The 21,563-nt window shown below is 42.7% G+C and overlaps 1 protein-coding gene across 8 annotated transcripts in view; it reads right to left on the bottom strand.

Annotated features, from left to right (window-relative positions):
* The window catches only part of GON4L (gon-4 like), a 91,737-nt gene that overhangs the window by 10,730 nt on the left and 59,444 nt on the right, over positions 1 to 21,563 (bottom strand). For all 8 annotated transcript variants that reach the window (XM_082343092.1, XM_082343094.1, XM_082343098.1 and 5 more), the window contains 12 exons: positions 21,456 to 21,496; positions 20,754 to 20,857; positions 18,275 to 18,473; positions 17,657 to 17,743; positions 16,316 to 16,487; positions 14,385 to 14,529; positions 13,135 to 13,285; positions 6,861 to 6,977; positions 3,253 to 4,956; positions 2,426 to 2,681; positions 1,608 to 1,792; positions 514 to 711 (listed from right to left, as the gene is read on the bottom strand). In XM_082343092.1, the coding sequence (XP_082199218.1) occupies positions 514 to 711; positions 1,608 to 1,792; positions 2,426 to 2,681; positions 3,253 to 4,956; positions 6,861 to 6,977; positions 13,135 to 13,285; positions 14,385 to 14,529; positions 16,316 to 16,487; positions 17,657 to 17,743; positions 18,275 to 18,473; positions 20,754 to 20,857; positions 21,456 to 21,496 (3,359 nt within the window). The remainder of the gene's footprint in view (positions 1 to 513; positions 712 to 1,607; positions 1,793 to 2,425; positions 2,682 to 3,252; positions 4,957 to 6,860; positions 6,978 to 13,134; positions 13,286 to 14,384; positions 14,530 to 16,315; positions 16,488 to 17,656; positions 17,744 to 18,274; positions 18,474 to 20,753; positions 20,858 to 21,455; positions 21,497 to 21,563) is intronic.

The raw sequence follows: 21,563 nt of genomic DNA, 5'->3' as shown, positions 1-21,563 counted from the left end.
ATATTTTACTGTTTATATATACACTATCATTTTTATTATATATATATATATATTTACAATATATATGTCTTACTGTTTATCACCTAACTTTCCCCATGAGAACATAAGCTCCATGAGAACATTAAGCTCCATGAGGGCGAGGATTTTAGTCTTTTATAATTACTATATCCCTAGTACCTAGAACTTTGCCTGACAAATAGTAGGTACTCAATAAATATTTGTTGAATGAATGCCTGTTTCACAACAGTGAGAAGCAAAGGGCATATGATTTACCTAAGGTCTCCACCAGAAACAAAGGAAAAACCCCCTCATTTTACATGTAAAGAAAATGAGAGAACAGAAGTTGGGAAGACCACCTCTTGAAAAGAAGGAGGCTCTTATGACCTTGGGCTAGGGGAAGGCTATCTGACTGGAAGCAGTCAGGAGACAGGAACAGTGCTGATCAACACTGTTCAATCCCAGTCTTGCTCTGACCCAAGAATCCTCGTGTGCTGTCTTTGCCCCTCTACTTACTAATCCACAGGCCAGGGCTTGCTCAGGCAATAGGAAAGCAGCAAAGTCCTTCAAGAGCTGAGGCCAGTCTTGGAGCAGGATTTGCAGGCTCTTGTAGAGATCCACAGCTGTCTGCCTCTGAGTATTTGACTCAAATTCATAGATGACCTGAAGGAAGTCCTCATATTTGCCAGGGATATGCTGCAGGGCTTCTCGGACCTATACAGGAGGACTTTCAATCATCAATACCCTTTCTTTGGGCCCCAACAGGAAACAATGGGACAGAGGGAGGAGGAGGAGCTACTGTTAGAGAGCTCTAGAATTATCCTTCAGAGGCTTCTCCTCTGACAGGTCCTCAGATCTGACTGTTAATGGAAGACACAGGGCCATGAGCTAGGCACAGCTCTTTTTCTGGCAGTGGGGGATGGAAAAACCTTCATTTTCCAGGAACCAGAGCCCTACCCACAATACCAGGTAAGCTTTTCTCTAGCTCACACCCCTAACCTCTCCATCCTGGTTTCAGCTCGATACTGAGATATATAAGGAGTGCTTGGTATGTATATTTCAGCACAGTACCATCGGAGGGTAAATAACACATAAATTAGGAATGTTAGTAAAATATTAGGAGACAAGAAAAATCATGACTATCACCGCTAGTACTCCACTTTGCTGGGGGTATAAAGGAAGCAGGTGGTTACCAAAAGAATGAGATAGGGACCACTGCCACCAACAGGTCGGTTCATGACTCTCAAGATCACTGAGGCCCACTTTCTGGCCAGTGTACCAAATGTCTTTCTTTTCAAGACAAGGGCTCAGTAAAGGTCCTTATTAGCCTATCCTCTCACTGATGATGGTAGAAATCACCTTTCCCCCATTTCTTGGCAATAGAGGGGTAATATGCTAAGGCAGTAATAATAGATCTGCTTAGGACTGAAGTCGGTGCCCTTGTAGTTCTCTCACACAGTTCTTTTGGTAATTCCAGGAAAACAAAGGCAGAGGCATAGAAGGCTGTTGTGCAGCCTGAAAAGCACACTTCATTTTAAAAACACCTCCCCTGAAACAGAAGCAGTCTCACTGAAAGCAACTGGAAGGAACAGGAAGCAGCGTTTGCCTACCCTGGTCAGATAAGCCTGAGCAAAGGCCAAATCCTTCTGCTCCCTGAGTGGGTCTCGCTCGAGGATGTCCTCATCATACAGCAACAGCAGCTTGGAGGTGTCCTTGCTGGCCCGGGCCCGACTGCCCCGCTTGTTGCGAACTCGATGATTGCTCCGGCCCTTTCCAGCAGCTTTGATGTTCTCTCCTTAGAGCACATGTGAAAACAACTGTCTCTCTGTCCCTGCAACCTCGCCTCTCCCCATCCCACCCCATACACACACCATCCCCCCGCATCCAAATCCTATTCAATATTATGTAGTAATTTGGGAGAAAAGCTGTTGGAAAAATGTTATGAGAGGCACGTCTGTCCCCGTCAAGTCAAACCTATGCAGAGTCGGCAGCATAACTGCACCAACTAGCATGATAATGAAATACCTGGCTACTGCATATTGAAAATGGGAGTCTAAAAAGAGTGAGTATGGTCTGATGTTAGGCTCTCAAGAGACTATGTCTTGGTGAGGAATAAGCAGTGCTTTCTGAAATAAACATAACTCTTGGCCTCATGCATGACAGATGAATTAAGAACCAGTATAAAAACTTGCATGAACTGAGTACAAATCTAGCAGCTGATGAAAGTCAAATTTAAATTTTCTGAGCGTCTCTTCTCTGCAGTGGCACCAGGTTAAACATCTGTCTGGGGGAAGGGTGAGTGGCAGGGGGGATCCAGAGGATTTCCTCTGGAAACTAGCACCTGTTTTATAAGCTAGCTATTCTGCACATGTCCCTGAGACAATGAGGCCACCTGAGACCCACCCCCATTCAGGCCTGTCCAACTCACCTGGTGGGGACTTGCTGGTCTCCACTTCTGGAGCAGTCTTGGGGGAGGCAAAGGTGGTAGGAGGCTTCTCAGCAGGGTCTCCAATGGCTTCGTCTGTCATTTCATCCTCTTTCTGCAGGCTTTCCATTCCTTCTGCTTCTTCTTCCTCTTCTTCCTCAGGTTCAGAGTTCTCTTCCTGGGAGTTCTCTTCCTCAGACTCACCCTCCTGACTCATGCGCCTTTCAGATGCAAGCCAAGTCAGTTTCTCCATTGTTTCCTGCAAAACACCCCAAAGAGTGTTCAAGAGCGCTACAGTGGCTCACCAAGTGCTGACTGTACAGACTTTTTCAGGAGAAAACTGAGGTTAATTAACTGATGGGAGGGGTGGGAAGCAGATTTTTTTTGGGGGGGTTGGGGTTTTTTTTTTTTTTTGCTTTTTTCTTCTGGCCACGCTGCACAGCTTGCGGGATCTTAGTTCCCCGACCAGGGATCAAACCCAGGCCCCAGCAGTGAAAGTGCCAAGTCCTAACCCCTGGACCACCAGGGAATTCCCAAGCAGTTGTGTTTTGAAAGGTCGAGCCTGAAGATAATTTTCTTTTGCCAGGGTCTATACTTATGATCTGTTTTTTGGGTCATTTAAATTGTGCTCAAGTGATTCAATTTAACGTTTAAATGAGTTTAAGTCAAATGTAATAAGTAACATTTCACTCTTTCCCTCTCCTCTCACCTCAACCCCCAAAAATGATTTTAGGACTATCTATAGTGCAAAAAGCAAGCAGGTGGCCTATCAATAAATTAAACCTATTACTGAGTCCACAAAATATTGGAGAACAGTCCCCAACTCTCACCTGGAGTTCCGGGACAGAGAGCACAGATTCCTCAGAAGCTGATGACATCTCATCTTCCTCATCTTGGGTAAGGTCGTCAAAGTCCTCTTCTTCCTCTTCCTCTGGCCCATCCTTCTCTCCTCCAGTTTCTGGCCCAGCTGGGGTCCCCACTGACTGACCATCAACACTGCATAAGTCTTCGGGCTTCCCTGAGGGGCTGCTAAGCACCATTTCAGGGTCAGTGGAGGTTGAAGCATTCCTTGGGGACCCCTTGCTCACATCTCCTGAGTTTCCTTCATCAGCAGGCTCTTGAGAAGCTGAAGGGGTTTTAGCTGGTTGACTCCTCTCCTCCTCCTGTTGTAGGACCGTCTGTTTCTTCACCTCTCTAGGCCCGCTTGACTCCTCACTTGTGAAGCCAGCGTCCAATTCCACAGAGTGTTCTTCTTTGATTTCATCACAGCTGTCCGGCTCTGGGGATCCACCAGAGATGTCCTCCCCGGGGTCTTTAGGTTCCATCTTAATGATTTCCTCTAAATCCTCAGGGGAAGTGTTTAGAGATTCTTGAAAGCCCTGAGGCAGTGGTTCTGCAGCCTGCCTCCCCTCCTCTGTTTTCACAAGAGTCCAGCCATAGGCACTGCTCTCTGACAACTGTTCCTGGCACACTCTGTCTGCTGGTGGAGGCCCTGGGCTGTGCTCCTCTTTGGGGAAGACAGCAGCACAGAGAGGAGATAGTTCCTGAGGTTCTAATTTGGGTTCTAGGTCTTGAAAGGCATTTTTCCCCTCAGCCAAAGGGCAACCTATGTCCACACTCACTTGGGCTTTATCTTCAGGGGTAGATGGTACAGAAAGATTCACAGAATTGCCAGAAACAATTAAGGGTGGGATGGAGGAGGCCACAAGGGGCTGGTTCAACGGACAGGGGAAGGAAGTCGGGTTAACCAAGAGGGTGGTGATGGGAATGGTCTGAGGACTCTGCGCCACAGCCGCACTGACAGGCTGGATCACGTTGCAGCCACTGCCAAGGCTCACAACCTTCACGGTGGTGGCAGGAACAGTGAAGATAACAGGCGCGGGGTGGATGAGGGGGGCAGGCTTCAGACAGAGAGAGGCCTTGGCCCCCTTTCTCTTTGAGGCTCTCCGTTTCACACATGGTTTTCGAAACTTAGAGGGAGCAAGTGAGGGCAGCATTACCTTGGGCACAGGAGCAGAGGAGAGCAGGGTCTGGGGCTCAGGCTGAGGGAAGCTGGTCCTGGCCTCAGGGGGCGTGGTAGGCAGCACTGTTGGAGACTCAAAACTATCACCCCCAGGGACCCCCAGTGGAGGGCCACCTGGCACTGTCTGTAAGACAGTGGCCGGCTGGATCACGTGAGGAAGCCGGACCACCATTTTGCTCGGAGGGGCTTCTGACTGAGTTGACCTAGCTGGTGTTTTCCCAGAGCTGGAGCTAGGCTGGAGAGAGGGGCTGGGTCTGATAAGGAGGGGCTTCAGGACTGATGACCGCTTCTGTCTCCAGGCCTTCCTAGAAAAACGGTTGGCAACTGGCTTCAGCTTCAGGACTACACCCTTAGGCAGCAGCAATGGGTACCGAGTTTCGCTCCCCAGTTCCGAGCTGCCTTTTCCTAGGCCTGGGTCTGAGTTGATCTCAGTGGTTCCGGTCACATTTCCTACCTCTCTGGCATCATCAGCTATGCGCTGCAGTTCCTCCTGGATGGACGGCAGACTGGCCTATTGGGAACAAGAACGCTCGGATCTAGCACATGCCAGAATTTGGTAAAAATAAGTGGGCTTTCTAGCCAAGAGATAAACCCACGTATATATGGTCACCTTATCTTTGACAAAGGAGGCCATAATATACAATGGAGAAAAGACAGCCTCTTCAATACATTGTGCCGGGAAAACTGGACAGCTACATGTAAAAGAATGAATTTAGAACACTGCCTAACACCATACACAAAAATAAACTCAAGATGGATCAAAGACCTAAATGTAAGGCCAGACACTATAAAACTCTTAGAGGAAAACATAGGCAGAACACTCTATGACATAAATCACACCTTTTTGACCCACTTCCTAGAGAAATGGAAATAAAAACAAAAATAAACAAATGGGACCTAATGAAACTTAAAAGCTTTTGCACAGCAAAGGAAACCATAAACAAGACGAAAAGACTACCCTCAGAATGGGAGAAAATATTTGCAAACGAAGCAACTGACAAAGGATTAATCTCCAAAATATACAAGCAGCTCATGCAGCTCAATATCAAAAAAACAAACAACCCAATCCAAAAATGGGCAGAAGACCTAAACAGCCATTTCTCCAAAGAAGACATACAGATTGCCAACAAACACATGAAAGGATGCTCAACATCACTAATCATTAGAGAAATGCAAATCAAAACTACAATGAGGTATCACCTCACACCCATCAGAACAGCCAGCATCAAAAAGTCTACAAACAATAAATGCTGGAAAGGGTGTAGAGAAAGGGGAACCCTCCTGCACTGTTGGTGGGAATGTAAACTGATACAGCCACTATGGAGAACGGTATGGAGGTTCCTTAAAAAACTAAAAAGAGAACTACGATATGACCCAGCAATCCCACCACTGGGCATATACCCTGAGAAAACCATAATTCAAAAAGATACATGTACCACAATGTTCACTGCAGCACTATTTACAATAGCCAGGACATGGAAGCAACCTAAGTGTCCATCAACAGATGAATGGATAAAGAAGATGTGGCACATATATACACTGGATTATTACTCAGCCATAAAAAGGAACGAAACTGAGTTATTTGTAATGAGGTGGATGGACCTAGAGTCTGTCATACAGAGTGAAGTAAGTCAGAAAGAGAAAAACAAATACCGTATGCTAATGCACATATATGGAATCTGAAAAACGGTAATGATGAACCTAGTGGCAGGGCAGAAATAAAGACACAGACATAGAGAACAAACTTGAGGACACAGGGCAGGAAGGGGAAGCTGGGACAAAGTGAGAGAGTAGCACTGACATATATACACTACCAACTGTAAAATGGATGGCTAGTGGGAAGCTGCTGCATAGCACAGGGAGATCAGCTCGATGCTTTGTGATGACCTAGAGGGGTGGGAGAGGAAGGGTGGGAGAGGGAGGGTGGGAGAGGGAGGGTGGGAGGGAGGCTCAAGAGGGAGGGGATATGGGGATACATGTATACATACAGCTGATTCACTTTGTTGTACAGCAGAAACTAACACACCATTGTAAAGCAATTACACTCCAATAAACATATTAAAAAAAAATAATAATTGGGCTTTCTAGATGTTAGGTACCTTTCCAGGACAGTCTCGAGACATCTCTTTAAGAAGGATTTTTCTGCATGATATCAGATATTTCTAAAAAGACTACATTCCAATGATATACTCTAGAAACTCTGCTCTGAATTTCCTTTAAGAAACTAGCATTTTAACCACTATTTTTAAAAGGTTATAGAATCAGGGGGAGAAGTGGGAGAGGAACGGTAACTGAAGAAGATTTAAGTCCTAGTTCTACAACTAAAGCATCAGAGGTGTAAAGTAGCCTTTGACATTTCTGCCGGGTTTCTAGTGACCTTCTACTTCTGACATACTTTGAGGAGAAGGGCTGTACCTTTAACCAGAATGGAAGCCGGTGTTCTTCTCTCTCTACAGGTGGCTTCCACTGATGTGGCTGGATCTCTTCACAGCACTTCATTAAGATGGGCAGCTGTCTGGTCTTCCTATAAAACTGAGCATGAAGAAATTAAGCATGAGTCACATTCCTTCCAGAAACACTGCTCTTTGTCAGGGTAGGGAGTGTGGTGGGCGGCAGTCTGAGACAGACACATACATATCCATATACATGTATCCATGAACAGCATATGCTGACTGCTTCTGCATTTCAAATTAAGCTAATCTCTAATTAATAAATAGTTTATCATTACTCAATATCTTATGATGCGCTCCATTCTGGTTACCAGGAAGGGAAAAGTTTAGGTCACAGAGAAAAGGAAGCACGTGGTCAGAGTCATCTTATCTAAAATTTGCTCCTGCTCAGCAGCCGCAGTGAGAGTGCCTTATTAATCCTTATTCTGGCCCATGGACGCTTCCTTTTAAGCAAATAATGGTGCAAAGGACATTAGAAGGGAAGGAAAGAAGAACAGCAAGACTGAGACAGTTCAGTTTTAAGAGTGAATGAAGAGGGGAATTGAACTTACACTGACAATAAGCGCCAGGCACTGTGCTACAAGCTGAGCATACAAATAAGGAAGCAATCCCTGCTCTCAAGGAGCTTAGAGACCAGTGGGAGAGACAGTCAAGTAGAAACCAATAATGACATTCTGTGTAAGAAAGTATAAAGATGTGCACAAAAAATGACACACAACTCAAACTTGAAAATGAAAGAACTTTCTGGAGCAGGTGCAACTATAGAAAAATCTTAAAGAAACAGAGTTTGCTAAATGAAGCAGGGGAGGGCAGAATATAATTCATTTTCAGAATCATGAATGTGTTTAAGGAACCACAAAGAGATCGGTCTGGCTACAACTAAAGGAATGCAAAGAGACTTCAGAAGACAAGTCAGAGGTAGGCAGGAGAGGCCTTCTGTGCCATGCCAAGCAGTCTCAACTCTAGGCTGAAGGATTAGATAGAGGTGGCTATGGCAGCAATCTGAAGAATGGAATAAATGGAGCCAGAATTAGAGACACCAGTTAGGAAACTACCGCATTAATGCAGGTGTAACTTAATTCAGGTGCCTGAACCAAGGCAGTGGGTAACAGAGTAGGAAATGGAGTAAGAAAACTGAGGACTTGGTGACAGACAGACAGACGGCAGTGATCAAGCAGAAGGAGTCGAGTATAACTCCTAGGTTTATGGATTGAGAAAATGGCTAGACAGTAATGTCATACACAAAGAACATATCCAAGAAGGGGTAAGTTGGACGGAGGGGAGTTAGCTGTTGGTGGTGGTGCCAGTGGCAACAACTGGAGGGTGCAGAGGGAGACACAGTTCAGTCTGAGGCATCAGTGAGGCAACTTACCTAAGAATTCCTTTAAACAGGTGACTTCATTGAGCCGGAGCTCAGGAGAGAAACCCGGACCAAAGACACAGATTTGAAAATCATGAAGAGACAGACAACACCAAAAATCATCAATCTGGATGAGGCCACACACTGCAAATTTACTGTGGAACACTGACATTTAAGGGTAGAGCAGGGGAAGAAGAGTTCACGAAAGAGCAGCCTGTGGTAAAAGTCCTGGTATCACAGGAGATAAGAGTCTGAAGAAGGAATGTGTGAACTCCATTATCAAAGTATCAATGTAACTGCAAAGTTAAATAGGATAAGAGCAGAAAAGTATCCACTGGATAGCCAATTGGGAAATAATTCGAGATCTTTGTGGAGATAATATCCACACTCTCATAGGTTAAAGAGTTAAAGGGGGGGGACTTCCTTGGTGGCGCAGTGGTTGAGAATCCACATGCCAATGCAGGGGACACAGGTTCGAGCCCTGGTCCGGAAAGATCCCACATGCCACGGAGCAACTAAGCCTGTGTGCCACAACTACTGAGCCTGCACTCTGGAGCCCTCAAGCCACAACTACTGAAGCCCTCGCGCCTAGAGCCCATGCTCCGCAGCAAGAGAAGCCATCGCAGTGAGAAGCCCGCGCGCTGCAACGAAGAGTAGACCCTGCTCACCACAACTAGAGAAAGCCCGTGCGCAGCAACAAAGACCCAGCACAGCCCAAAATAAATAAATAAAATAAATAAATTTATTTTAAAAAAAAAAGAGTTAAGGGGGTACTTCCCTGGTGGTGCAGTGGTTAAGAATCCGCCTGCCAATGCAGGGGACGTGGGTTTGATCCCCGGCCCAGGAAGATCTCACATACCGTGGAGCAACTAAGCCTGTGTGCCACAACTACTAAGCCTGCACTCCAGAGCCCGTGAGCCACAACTACTGAGCCCGCGTGCCTAGAGCCCGTGCTCCACAACAAAGACAAGCCACCACAATGAGAAGCACGCGCACCGCAAGGAAGAGTAGCCCCTGCTTGCCACAACGAACACCCAATGCAGCCAAAAATAAATAAATAAATAAATTTATTAAAAAACAAAAAGAGTTAAGGGTTAATTTACTGTTAAGACAGGCAGATTAAACACATCTATTTGGGTTTGTTCCCTATTGAATCCTCATGAAAACAACAGAAAGGAAATTATTAAAGGTAAAAGCCTAAAATGAGAGACAGAATGAGAGAAAAAGTAAAAGCAACAAAATTCTTGGGACTTCCCTGGCGGTGCAGTGGTTAGAAATCTGACTACCGGGCTTCCCTGGTGGCGCAGTGATTAAGAATCCGCCTGCCAGGGCAGGGGACAGGGGTTCGAGCCCTGGTCCGGGAAGATCCCACATGCCGCAGAGTAACTAAGCCTGTGCACAACTACTGAGCCTGTGCTCTAAAGCCTGCGAGCCACAACTACTGAGCCCACACGACTAGAGCCCGTGCTCCACAACAAGAGAAGCCACCGTAATGAGAAGCCTGCGTACCGCAACAAAGACCCAACTCAGCCAAAAATAAATAAATAAAATAAATAAATTTTTTTAAAAAAAGAAAGAAAGAAATCCGACCAGCAATGCAGGGGACACGGGTTCGAGCCCTGGTCCGGGAAGATCCCACATGCTGCAGAGCAACTAGCCTGTGCGCCACAACTACTGAGCCTGCGCTCTAGAGTCTGCCAGCCACAACTACTGAGCCTGCGTGCCACGACTACTGAAGCCCACGCGCCTAGAGCCCATGCTCCGCAACAAGAGAAGCCACCACAATGAGAAGCCTGTGCACTGCAACGAAGAGTAGGCCCCGCTCACTGCAACCAGAGAAAGCCCGCGTGCAGCAATGAAGACTCAGTGCAGCCAAAAATAAATAAATAAATTTATTAAAAAAAAAAATTTTTTTTCAAAGCTAAAAAGCAGATGGAGGAGTGGTAAGTCACATAGGAGAATGAAGAAAACCAAACCCCATGTGGAGAAAAGTTAAGGGTCAACTAAATTTATGTCAAAGACTGGCAAAAGGATAAGACACCAGATACCTCCAGAAGTGGAGGAATTAAAAACAGGTCAAGATGAGGAGGACAGGTTTTAAATCTGCTGAAGAGGCGGTTAGACCCCAAATCCCCTCTCTTGTTTGATGTAGCCCAGTGACAGCTTCTCCCCCTAGCCTGGCAGAAAGAAGCCAGGGTTGTGGAAAGGATGTTCTCTGAACTGAGGCTGTCAGGCAGAGGTGAGGGCAGGAGTACTATGCTGATCAAGTATAGAGGAGAAAACTCCAGCCTCCTTCCTCTCCTGCTTTCCCACATTCCCTCTGCCATTTGCTATTAAAGAATATTCAATGCCCAACAATAAAAATAGCTATTACACATCTTAAATATGATAGAAAAAATAAAGAACTCAACTCAGCAGAACGGTTAGAAGAAAAAGCTGAAGTAATATCTCAGAAAGTACAACAAAAAGACAGAGTGATGGGAAAAAAGAAGAAAGACAAGATGAGAAGATGAGCCTGAGAGGTCTAACATCTGACCACTGAGCACCATAGGAGAGAACAGACCAAAAGAAGGGAAGGAAACCATCAATATGTAACTCAAGTACATTTCCCAATACTGGAACCTATGAGTTTCCAAAGTAAAGTTTATCAAGTACCTTGCATAATTAATGAAACTAGACACATACTGAGGCATATTATCATGAAATTTCAAAACACTGGAGAAAAAGGAAAAATCCTACATACTGCCGGAGGGAGAGGAAAAACAGGTGTTACATAAAGGTTCAAGAGTCAAAAGGGCATCAAATTTCTAAAGAGTCAGCACTAGAAACTAGAAGAAAATGGAGCCCTTAAAATGTTCTGATTAAAGTGATTTTCAACCTAGAATGTTAGACCCACTGAAGTGGGAGAACAGAGTAGAGACATATTTCAAACTTTTGATTTTGAATAATTATAGATTCATAGACAGGTCTCATGTACACTTGTTACACAGTAACAATAGTTACATATACAAACCAGGTATATAGTACAATAGCAAAACTAGGAAATTACATTGGTCATGTCATGTCATGACAGACAATGAATACAAGTAGTTTAAACCTAAAAATTTGTTTCTCGAGCACTCTTCCTCAGAATGCTAGTAGGATGTGCTACACTAAAACAAGGTAAAAATGATGTGGGGTTCAGAAATAAAAGGATCCAACATAAGTAAGAGGTGAAATGAATCCCCAGGATGACCAGAGAAGACATTAGTGCAGCAAGCCAAGAGAGCAACATGGGTAGAGTGGAACAGCGTCAGAGCGCTCTGGGAAGGATTTCTTCAGGAAGATGAAAATGATAGCAGGACACCTAAAATATTTGAACACACTGAAAAGAGATTTATAAAACTGAAGTAGACTTTAGTGTTGAACTGGTAATACATACATAATAAAACCAAGTCCCACTCATCCTCCAAAAATGCAATTATTAACACCAGGAGAAACAAAATGTCCAGCAGGAAAAGCAAAGTAATCATGACACACTACATAGCTCAGCTGTGAGGAGCTTTTAATCGTGCTTATAATGTAAACTCTAAAAACAATCTAAGTGGGCTTCCCTGGTGGCGCAGTGGTTAAGAATCTGCCTGCCAATGAAGGGGACACAGGTTCGAGCCCTGGTCCGGGAAGATCCCACATGCCATGGAGCAACTAAGCCCGTGCGCCACAACTACTGAGCCTGCGCTCTAGAGCCTATGCTCCGCAATAAGAGAAGCCTCTGCAATGAGAAGCTGCGCACCGCAATGAAGAGTAGCCCCCGCTCACTGCAACTAGAGAAAGCCCGCGCACCGCAACGAAGACCCAACACAGCCAAAACTAAATACATTTATAAAAAAAATAAAAAAATAAAAACAATCTAAGCAAAACTGTGATATAATTATAGTGAGTGGTGAGACTATAGGAGTGTGGAGAGAACTAAGTCTTCATCTTCCATGGTTTCAGTTTAACAGAGAAGGCCTAAATCCAAAAAATCAAGTGGGGACTTCCCTGGTGGTCCAGTGGTTAAGAATCTGCCTTCCAACACAGGGGATGTGGGTGCGATCCCTGGTCGAGGAACTAAGATCCCACATGTCACAGGGCAACTAAGGCCGCACGCTCTACAGCCTGTGAGCCACAACTAGAGAGCCCGCATGCCGCAACTACTGAGCCCACGTGCCACAACACTGAGCCCGTGCACTCTGGAGCCCGCACGCCACAACTAGAGAGAAGCCCACATGCTGCAATGAAAGATCCCACATGCCACAAATGAAGATCCCACGTGCCACAACTAAGACCCAATGCAGCCAAATAAAGAAAGAAAGAAATATTAAAAAAAAAAAATCAAGTGGTAGCAATTATAACCATGCTACCCAGATATGGAGGTAAATGTACCATCACCCACAAAAACCTTGCTTAGCAGGAAATAGGGAGAAAAATTATTGTCTTTCATGACAAGTCTCATAGAACTATTTGATTCTTTAAAGTACATTTTATAACTTTGATATAAATATCTAAATATAAAGAGTTATGGAGAAGGATATAAGTGGACTGTGGCCTACCCTTTGAAGAAGGTTAGAGTGGAAAAAAAAAGAGAAAATGAAGAGCTAGAGGAAAACAGATTCGAGAAGTATTTTAAAATTTGAACAATTTTATATTTAGGAGAAATATCTATAAACAGAGGAAGAAGCTGATACTCCAGAGGAAAATAATGGATCACTGTTCCTGGAACGGAAAGAGGGCGATTAACCTAGTGTGCAGGTGGGAGGAACTAGTCTTAAATAAAAGGCTATTCATTGAGACTAAGCAAAAGAATAGGAATGGCTGCACTCAGGCGAGGTCTCCAGTGGAGCGTGCAGGGAGCACTTACTTTAATGATGTTGTCAGGAGCTCTGTTCATGTTGAGGTTCTTGATTCTCACTGTCAGCTGGTGGGCAGTCTTGCAAGTGAGAAGGTACTTGCTGATTAGAGGCTTAGGAAACTCGGTCCCTTCAAAGTGCTTCAGTCCTAAAGCTAACAAACTGAGAAAGGGGCAGTGACACTCAATCTCACCTGATAGTCCATCCTGCTGAAAACCCTCCCAGATGAACTCCACATTCTATAACCCACTTTTTCTACATCTAATTCTCGTACAAGTTAATGGCAATTCAATAGAAAATTTCAGATATTTACTGAGTGCTAAGAAGTACTATGTGAATAAGACTCAATGAGGAGTTCCCAATCAAGTGAGAAGAGGAAAAACCAGGCATAAATCACTAATAAATGTCAGATCATGATGCACTTTATACTAATAATACAAATGAAATTTGAAGGAAGAAGAATGGCTCTAACAAAACTAATATAAAATGAGTATTGGGCACCATGTTAGACATATTAAACATCACCAAAATTACCTCCCAACATAACATATTCAATTACAGTTACCTATGTACATACTTGCTGATGGTAGTGGGGAAATACAAATCAAGAGCCATAAAAGTGTTCATAACCTTTATCGGATAATCTCACCCTTGGGAATTTACCCAAAGAGATAAACTGGAAAGATTTTCAAAAGCTCTATGCACAAAGATCCTTGGTGAAGCCTCACTCAGAACAGCTAAACAAGAGGGGGTGGGGGAAAGTGGCAAATAAAAGGACTATCATAGGGCCATTAATATTGCCTTAAAAGACAATATACAGAAACAAAAATAAGACAATGTTACAGCATGGAATCTGATAGAAAAAACAATTTCAATAAGACGTTAAGTTAAAAAAAAGCAAAACAAAATTACACTTATATTGCCAATAATTATATAAGAAATGCGAAAAGAAAAATCATTGTCTTGGGGTGGTTAGGATAATGGATAAAAAAATTGTTTTCCTTTGAAAATTTCCCTCTAACAGTATTACAAGATAAGTTTTTACAATAAATAAAAGACAAAAAACAACTTAAAATGTTGCAAAAATGTGTACGTCATTCCCTAAAAAAAGCAGTATTTGGCACTGCTGGAACAAGCACATACTACAGGACTGCGCCCATCTACACTGCTTTTCTTTTTGTCTTTTGTGTCCGTTCTTTATTATACAGGTCTTCTCCTTGGGATATTTTGTGCTCTTGTTCACCTCACGGTAAACCCTTACTTGTCCTCCGCCTTGGTGAAGAAAATCTTATCCTGGGGATTCTTTGCCTTCAAAGAACACACTGGAAGTAGCTCTGGATACATGAAAACCTTGCTTGTGGCTAGGATCCAAGCCACTTGCTTTGGCAAACAGGGAAATTCATAGGCTGTAAGAAAAAAATTCGTGATAAATGAAATTCTAGAACAAAAGAGGGCTTCACAAAAGCTTCTGAATGCATTTTTGCATTTAGATAGAGCCACCCCTACCTAACGTGATGCCCTTCCACCCACATACCCCCCTCCCAAAAGTTTCCACAATCTTTCTCAGCCTAACATATACCTAAAAGGAGTCCCATTCAATGTTATTAAAAGTTGATTCTCTTTTTCTTTCCTGTGTGGAATACTTAACACACTAAGTAACATAAGCACTTATAAAGTACCTAGTAATACCTGGCAGATAGTGTATGCTCAAAAAATTTTTACCTCCTTCCCCCTTTAAATCCTTGAAAGATAAGTGACCTTCAACAATGCTTTCTTTCTTCCAGGATAAGATTCCAACTTCTTTAATCTCCCTCACAAATCTCGTATTCCAAATTTTACTTTATTTGATTCTTACTTAACTTTCATTAAGTTCTCCCAGATTCCTCCTGAGGTTGGGAACAAAAAAACCATAAAGAGAATGAGACAATTCAGTCTCATTCATTTCTGTCTTGCTGTCTAAGCCTCTCAATTCCAGGCACTTCTGCCTTTCCAGAGATAAGCACCACTATATAGCCATATTTCTCCTTCCATAAATGTTATTTTTATATCCCCAGAAGAAAAACACAGGACACTATATGTATAAGTTATAACTGTAGTCTGGTGTTAAATTAAGTTTTCATTACCAACATATAACTAATAAAGTAGTTTGAGATCAGTGTCTATGACATAATGCACTTAAATTCAACTATATTCAATTTAACTATAAGAGTCGGGGATTTAAAATCAAATCCAAAGACAAACCCAAGTCCAGAGCAAAACACAACTAATTTGTTAAACTAGGAACAAATCAGAAGCAAATATTTAATTTAAGGGAACAGCAAATATTTTCTCAAAAAATACTAAACCAGGGCTTCCCTGGTGGCACAGTGGTTAAGAATCCGCCTGCCAATGCAGGGCACACGGGTTCGTGCCCCGGTCCGGGAAGATCCCACATGCCGCGGAGCGGCTAGGCCCGTGAGCCACAACTGCTGAGCCTGCGCGTCTGGAGCCTGTGCTCCGCAACGGGAGAGGCCGCGACGGTGAGAGGCCCGCGCACCGCAATGAAGAGTGGCCCCCGCTTGCCGCAACTGGAGAAAGCCCTCGCACAGAAGCGAAGACCCAACACAGCCAAGAATAAATAAATTAATTAATTAAAAAAAAAAAAAAATACTAAACCAATGCAAGGTAGAAACCAAATCTGCAAATTTCTTTAAAATATCGAACATGGTAAATGTACAACATCTCTAATTTGTTTCTAACTCCCAAATCAATGTTTCACTCAAAATGGAGATATCACTATAATCATTATGGGAAATAAAATGATCTTAATGAAGAAGTGAGTAAAAACCTAAACACAACCCGACTTTACCACTTGACTTCCATCTTTATCAGATACCAGTTTGTCTTGACCTGACTCCTAATACTTACCCTCATATCTACTTAAGTCCAATTATTAGCACGAGCCCCACATCTCTACCCCCCACAACCCTGCCCTGTCCACTGCCTCCATCCTTACTTTAAGCCCAAGTATTATCACCTAATTCTAGAACTTAGATAATGAGCACAAAGGGGGGATAAAAGAGAGAAGGAAGAAATTACAAACACCCTGTCTCCTCCACCCCTAGGAAGTTATCCCTAGGAAATTATCTGTGGGATAAGACTCCCACCTCTCATTGCAAGTAAAAACTTAAAGCGGACACATCTGTCCCCTACCAGTCTTCTTGACAGTTTTACGAGGACTCCAGTCAACGCTGACATGTGTGTTGAAGTCTTCAATGAGCTGCACAGCTCCCATCAGGTTACAGGGTTGGAACAAGGTCTGAAACTTGGGGTTGAACTGATGATGAAGGGCGATGGAGCTTTGGGCAAAGGTTCCCAGCTCTTTCTGGGAAAACAGGACACAAAGGAGATCTAAGTTCCAGACAATTAATACCAGTAGCCCTTAGCCTCTGAGTGAAAAACTGTCCTTCCTACAAGAGTATAAAAACAGGTAAAAATCATCATAAAGTCTTCCATAATTAACATTTTGCCATTAAGACTGCTCTTTTGCTGAGTCCTCAGATATTTGGGGATTTGTGATACACTAATTTGTTCTTGTTTTATTCTCAGTCTGAGTGTTCCTCAGCCTTTTGGATGTATGGTCTAGCTCCCCAGCTAGAATTAAAATTCTCAAGAGTGAGAGCCATTACTTAATAAAATAAAATAAAATAAAATAAAATAAAATAAAATAAAATAAAATAAAATAAAAATTTTAAATGTCTTTTTTGGTTTCTCTGAAGAACAAAGTACTTCTCATGATCCTCTGAACACAATGAGGGAAATAACACTCTGCTGACTATCGAAGGAAGCTCAGACTACTAGCCAACTCAAACTCCAAAGAGACTTACCCAAGAGGCAAAGAATATCCTCATTACCTACCCCAAAGTTCAGGAGCAATTTTTATAGGATTTTAACACGTTACTGACAGGGGGATTTTTGCAGAAGCTAACACCTGTGGCTGTAATACCTCTCCAGTCAAAAATGTGTTACAATTTGAATTTTTTTCTTTTTGGCCGTGCCCTATGGCTTGCAGGATCTTAGTTCCCCGACCAGAAACTGAACCTGGGCCCCAGCAGTGAAAGTGCCGAGCCCTAACCACTGGACCTCCAGGGAATTCCCCAAAATTTGAAATTAAAAGCCCTTCCTCCAAAATATTTCATAATGCCATGAGGAAAATTAATTTTATACAGAAAACACTGATATTGAGCCTAATAAATAATGAATTCAATAAAAAGAAGAGAAGTACCAAAAGCCCAAGATGAGTGGATCTAAAGGTAAGAGAACCCAATAAAAAGGTAAGAGGAATAGTCTTAAGAAAACTGAACACTCTCTCTGTCCTTTCATGGGAACCAGTAACTTATGTTTTATCAGCAAGCACATGAAGCCATACGAACAGCTACCAAAACATACAGGAGAGAAGAATAAATGTAGCTTATGAGTCAATATTTGTGAGAAATGACTTCCAAACTAACTGCATACAGAATTCTTTAGAGTTAGGGATATCTGAAACCTTACAAGAAATATCCTGGTGGTACTGGCCTCCGAACTGAGACTGGGGTTGGAGGTGGCGAGAAGGTGAATTTGCGTCAAGAGCTGCACATGCTGGGGAGGGAAAGAAAATGATATAGTGACATGTTATGATGTTGTCATTTCAGGAACCCAGAAGACTTTACCAAGATGTTAGTGACTTTAGCATATATGTTTGGCTTTTTAGAGATACTATGAGAACAACACAGTATCCTGGTATGAATTTTTTTCTCAAATATGTTCCACTTGAGCAAAATGACAGAACCAGAGGAAGTTTAACCTCAAGCCAGAGGGGCTAAGATTAGAAAGAAGAAAAAACTACTCTGGCAATAAGGCTGTTAAATTCAGAAGAGATTACTAAAGATTCTTTGAAATCTGTCATTCTGAACACTATCAGGGTCCTTACATGCATTCTTACCTGAGCCATAAGGACACGAACATGATGACCTTTCAAGGTCCTAACTGATGTGAAGATCCTGTGGTCCTGTGGTTTCAGTGGTTATCAAGACACCTATTTCTGACTTTTCCAAAGCTGCTAATTTAATGTTTGGCTTCGAGCCAGGCCATGGGATGATCCAATATTAACATTACCAAGAAGAGTCTTACCTGCTGCATCTGCTGCTGGAGTCTCCTCCTCTGTGCTGGGTCTAGAATCAGAGTCTGATGAACTTTCTCACTCTGGGGCTTAACCCTCTCTACCTCCTGCTGCTGTTTGGCTGAAGATTTCCTCATCTTCAGCTGTTCAAGTAGCTCCTTCACTGTGCGATGTTGCTCATTTAGCAAGTTGGCCAGTGGTTCCTCGAACCTATCCTCAACAGGGAGATGATTGGATTTGAACATTTCCCTGGGTCCACAACACATCCAGTTCCTTCTAATGGTGGGCTAAGCCAGTCTGAACAACTTCCATCTACTGCTAATCCCCAAATCTCACTTTAGCCGATAGGCAAACTCCTATCCTACCCAAATCTTCTCCCAAAGTTGTTAGCATAGATTCAAATAAGATGGTTCTGAATCGCCCCCCACCCATTCTTCTACATCAGTCTTCTAAGTAATATCATAATGAAGGGGAAATCAAACAAAAATCTAAGAGTAGGGAAGTGTCTGGATAACAAAGCAGCCAAGGAGCTAATGGGAACCCATCATTTTTCATCACACTGACAGCCACATTAATCTGGTACTTGTTCTTAATGGTGATACAGAATCTTCTCCAAGTTTTCTAACACTACCTACCTCCTGAGAGAGACTGTGTCTGGGGCTGAAGTAAGAATGCAAATACCTAGCATGCTAGTTCTGAGGTAGAGGCAGAACAAGATACTCAAGTGATTAAGCAAGAGCTGATACTCTATGCAATCAGGATAAGACCTGCTCAAGTAGCTATGACTAGCAGGTTATCATAATTCAAGAAATCCTCTAGAATTCAGCAATAGTTAAAATGATAATAATCTTTATCCCCAGAGGCTGTTGAAAAAAGTTATGTTTCCTTTTACAGTATTTACTGTGAGTATGGGCTGGCACAGGGTGAAAACCTAAAGACACAGGCCTGTCCTCTGTACAGTTTTACTGAGAATTGAAAACTCTTGATTATCTGCATTACTAGCAGAGGAACAGAAGAACAGAAGCATGAAAAATGTACATAATGCAAAAAAAAAGGCTGCACCTGATTTTAATAAGTATTATCTGGATGGGTAGTTGATAAGGGGAACACAGGTAACTCACTTTCCCTGTGTTATTTTACTTAATCAAAGATTAAGCTAGGTTTGCATTTCTAGCTGAAAGAAAAGCAGCAGCAGCCCAAGCAGATCAACTGAATACCGAAAGGTAACTGAATTGGAACAAGGATTTTTAAGTAGTTACCTAATGACCAAATTTTTAAAATTCATACACAGAGTTGACTAGTGGAACTGAAATATGTTTACAGATCAAATCCCATGATAATAAGTTCCCAGGTTCTATTCTGCTACACTAGAATTTTTTTCTATGAAATATGACGTGAAATAAGCGGGTCAAATACAGACTCTAAGAAATTTTGAAATCTGTTCTCAAAAAAAAAAAAAAGGTAAATATGGGAGGTGATAGAAGTGTTAATTAACTTGATGGGGGGAGTCCTTTTACAAAGCATATGTTTATCAAATCATCACGTTGTACACTTTCAGTATCTTACAACCTTATTTGTCAATTATACCTCAACGAAGCTGAAAAAAAAAAAGGAACTCCTGAGATTTCTGTTGTGTTTATATTATGGTATTTACTGTAATCGAGTATGACTGATATTTCTGACTTTTACACAATGATTAGTACATCTTGTCTTTTTCACTAAATTTGCAAGTTCCCTGAAGGTCTAGCTTTCAGGTGGATCCAAAGCTCTCTAGTTAGGTAATGCTGTTAAGTTAAAACACAGGACTAATTAGAGACTATGTGTCTTTCAGTTCTGCTTTGTTCCACACACGGCACAAACCATACCCTGACATCCAGCCAGTCACCTAACGATAGTATGCTGCTACTCAGAATGGACAGCAATAAAGTACGGATAAACTATGCAAATTCATCACAAAAACGGGGGAAAAATTTAAAGCCTCTACTCTCTGGGTGGGACAACGGAAGTGCTGATTTAAGTGAAGAGGGCAGTACACACATTTCAGACTCCAGGGCATTACTTCAGGTGCTTTATGGTTTGCTCAGTTAATGCCTTGGTGACTAACAAAAGTTCATTAACATTTACTAGATGTTAAGGAGAAACAGAAGAACAAAAGGGACATACTGGATATTACAATTTGGGGTAGTTTCTGTGGCTGGCCACATAGAGTCCTACACACCTCTCCAGCACCACTCACCTGGAGAAGCTGCTACGGATGCCAGCTTCTGCTTTTTCTCCCTTCCCAAACAGGTACAGCTTGGTCTATAGCTGCACTGCCCCATAATAAGGAGACTTAGTCACTTGACACCTAACACCCGCAAGGGCTCTGCATCCTAATATCAGCAACAGCAGGTAGTCAGGGATGGGAAATTGTTAACCAGAATTTCTCAAAACCTTTTCAGACATACACTTTTCCTCCATTCTAAGTCTCAAGGTCTTTGGTTAGCCTACCGTAGGGCTTGAGGGGTGTTAAAGTTAGGCCGAGGCTCAGCCACACATTCCTCCTCCTCTGGGCCATCATCTTCCATGTTGGAGAATCCCATCTCATCTTGAAACTGAGGGCAAAGGAAAAGAAGGATTTTCCTGGGGAATGGGCACACAAAAGTCACTCTAGCAGTGACAAGGGAAAGCAAAGACTAGTTTACAGGACTTTAATAACGCTGGCGCACAGAAAGAGCTTGCATCACAACCTTTCTCACTTCTGGGCTCGCACAATCCTGCACATGAGGTAGCTATTATGCCAGGAAAAAAGTTTCTCAATCAGCCAACTTGTAATGGTAAAGACAGAGCATGGATAACTTGAAATGATCAGAATATCTTTAAAGAGATAAATTTATGAGAAAGGTAACTATTTGGGCTCAGAATAATCTAAAATTAGTTTGCAATCTTTAAGGATGCAACATGTGATAGTGAAGAGTCCATCCAAAAGCTTGCAAGGAAAACTTTATTAAGAATAACCTACATATGGATAATCAAAGTTTATTACTTAGCAAAATTCTCCTGTCACTATATTCTCTCCTGGGTGGACTGAAAGGGGAATGGGCTTGGTTCACACCACCCTTCTGGAGAGAGAGGCCCTGACACCAAAGGACAGAGCTTGCTGGAGAATCCACTTTTACTATTCTGAGTTCTCATTCAAAGATCATTACTCACAGTTTCAAACAGCTCTTCCATCAGTTCATTCACTTCCTTTTCTGCAAAAAAGCCAAACGGTACGCTGTTGGCACATGTTTGTTTCATTTTGCCATAGGGGGAATTCCA

This window comes from Balaenoptera borealis (assembly GCF_965194805.1).
Source record: "Balaenoptera borealis genome assembly, chromosome: 1".
Taxonomy (NCBI): Eukaryota; Metazoa; Chordata; class Mammalia; order Artiodactyla; family Balaenopteridae; genus Balaenoptera; species Balaenoptera borealis.
Note: the sequence above shows the minus strand (reverse complement) of the source record. Positions and strands in the feature narration are given on the sequence as shown.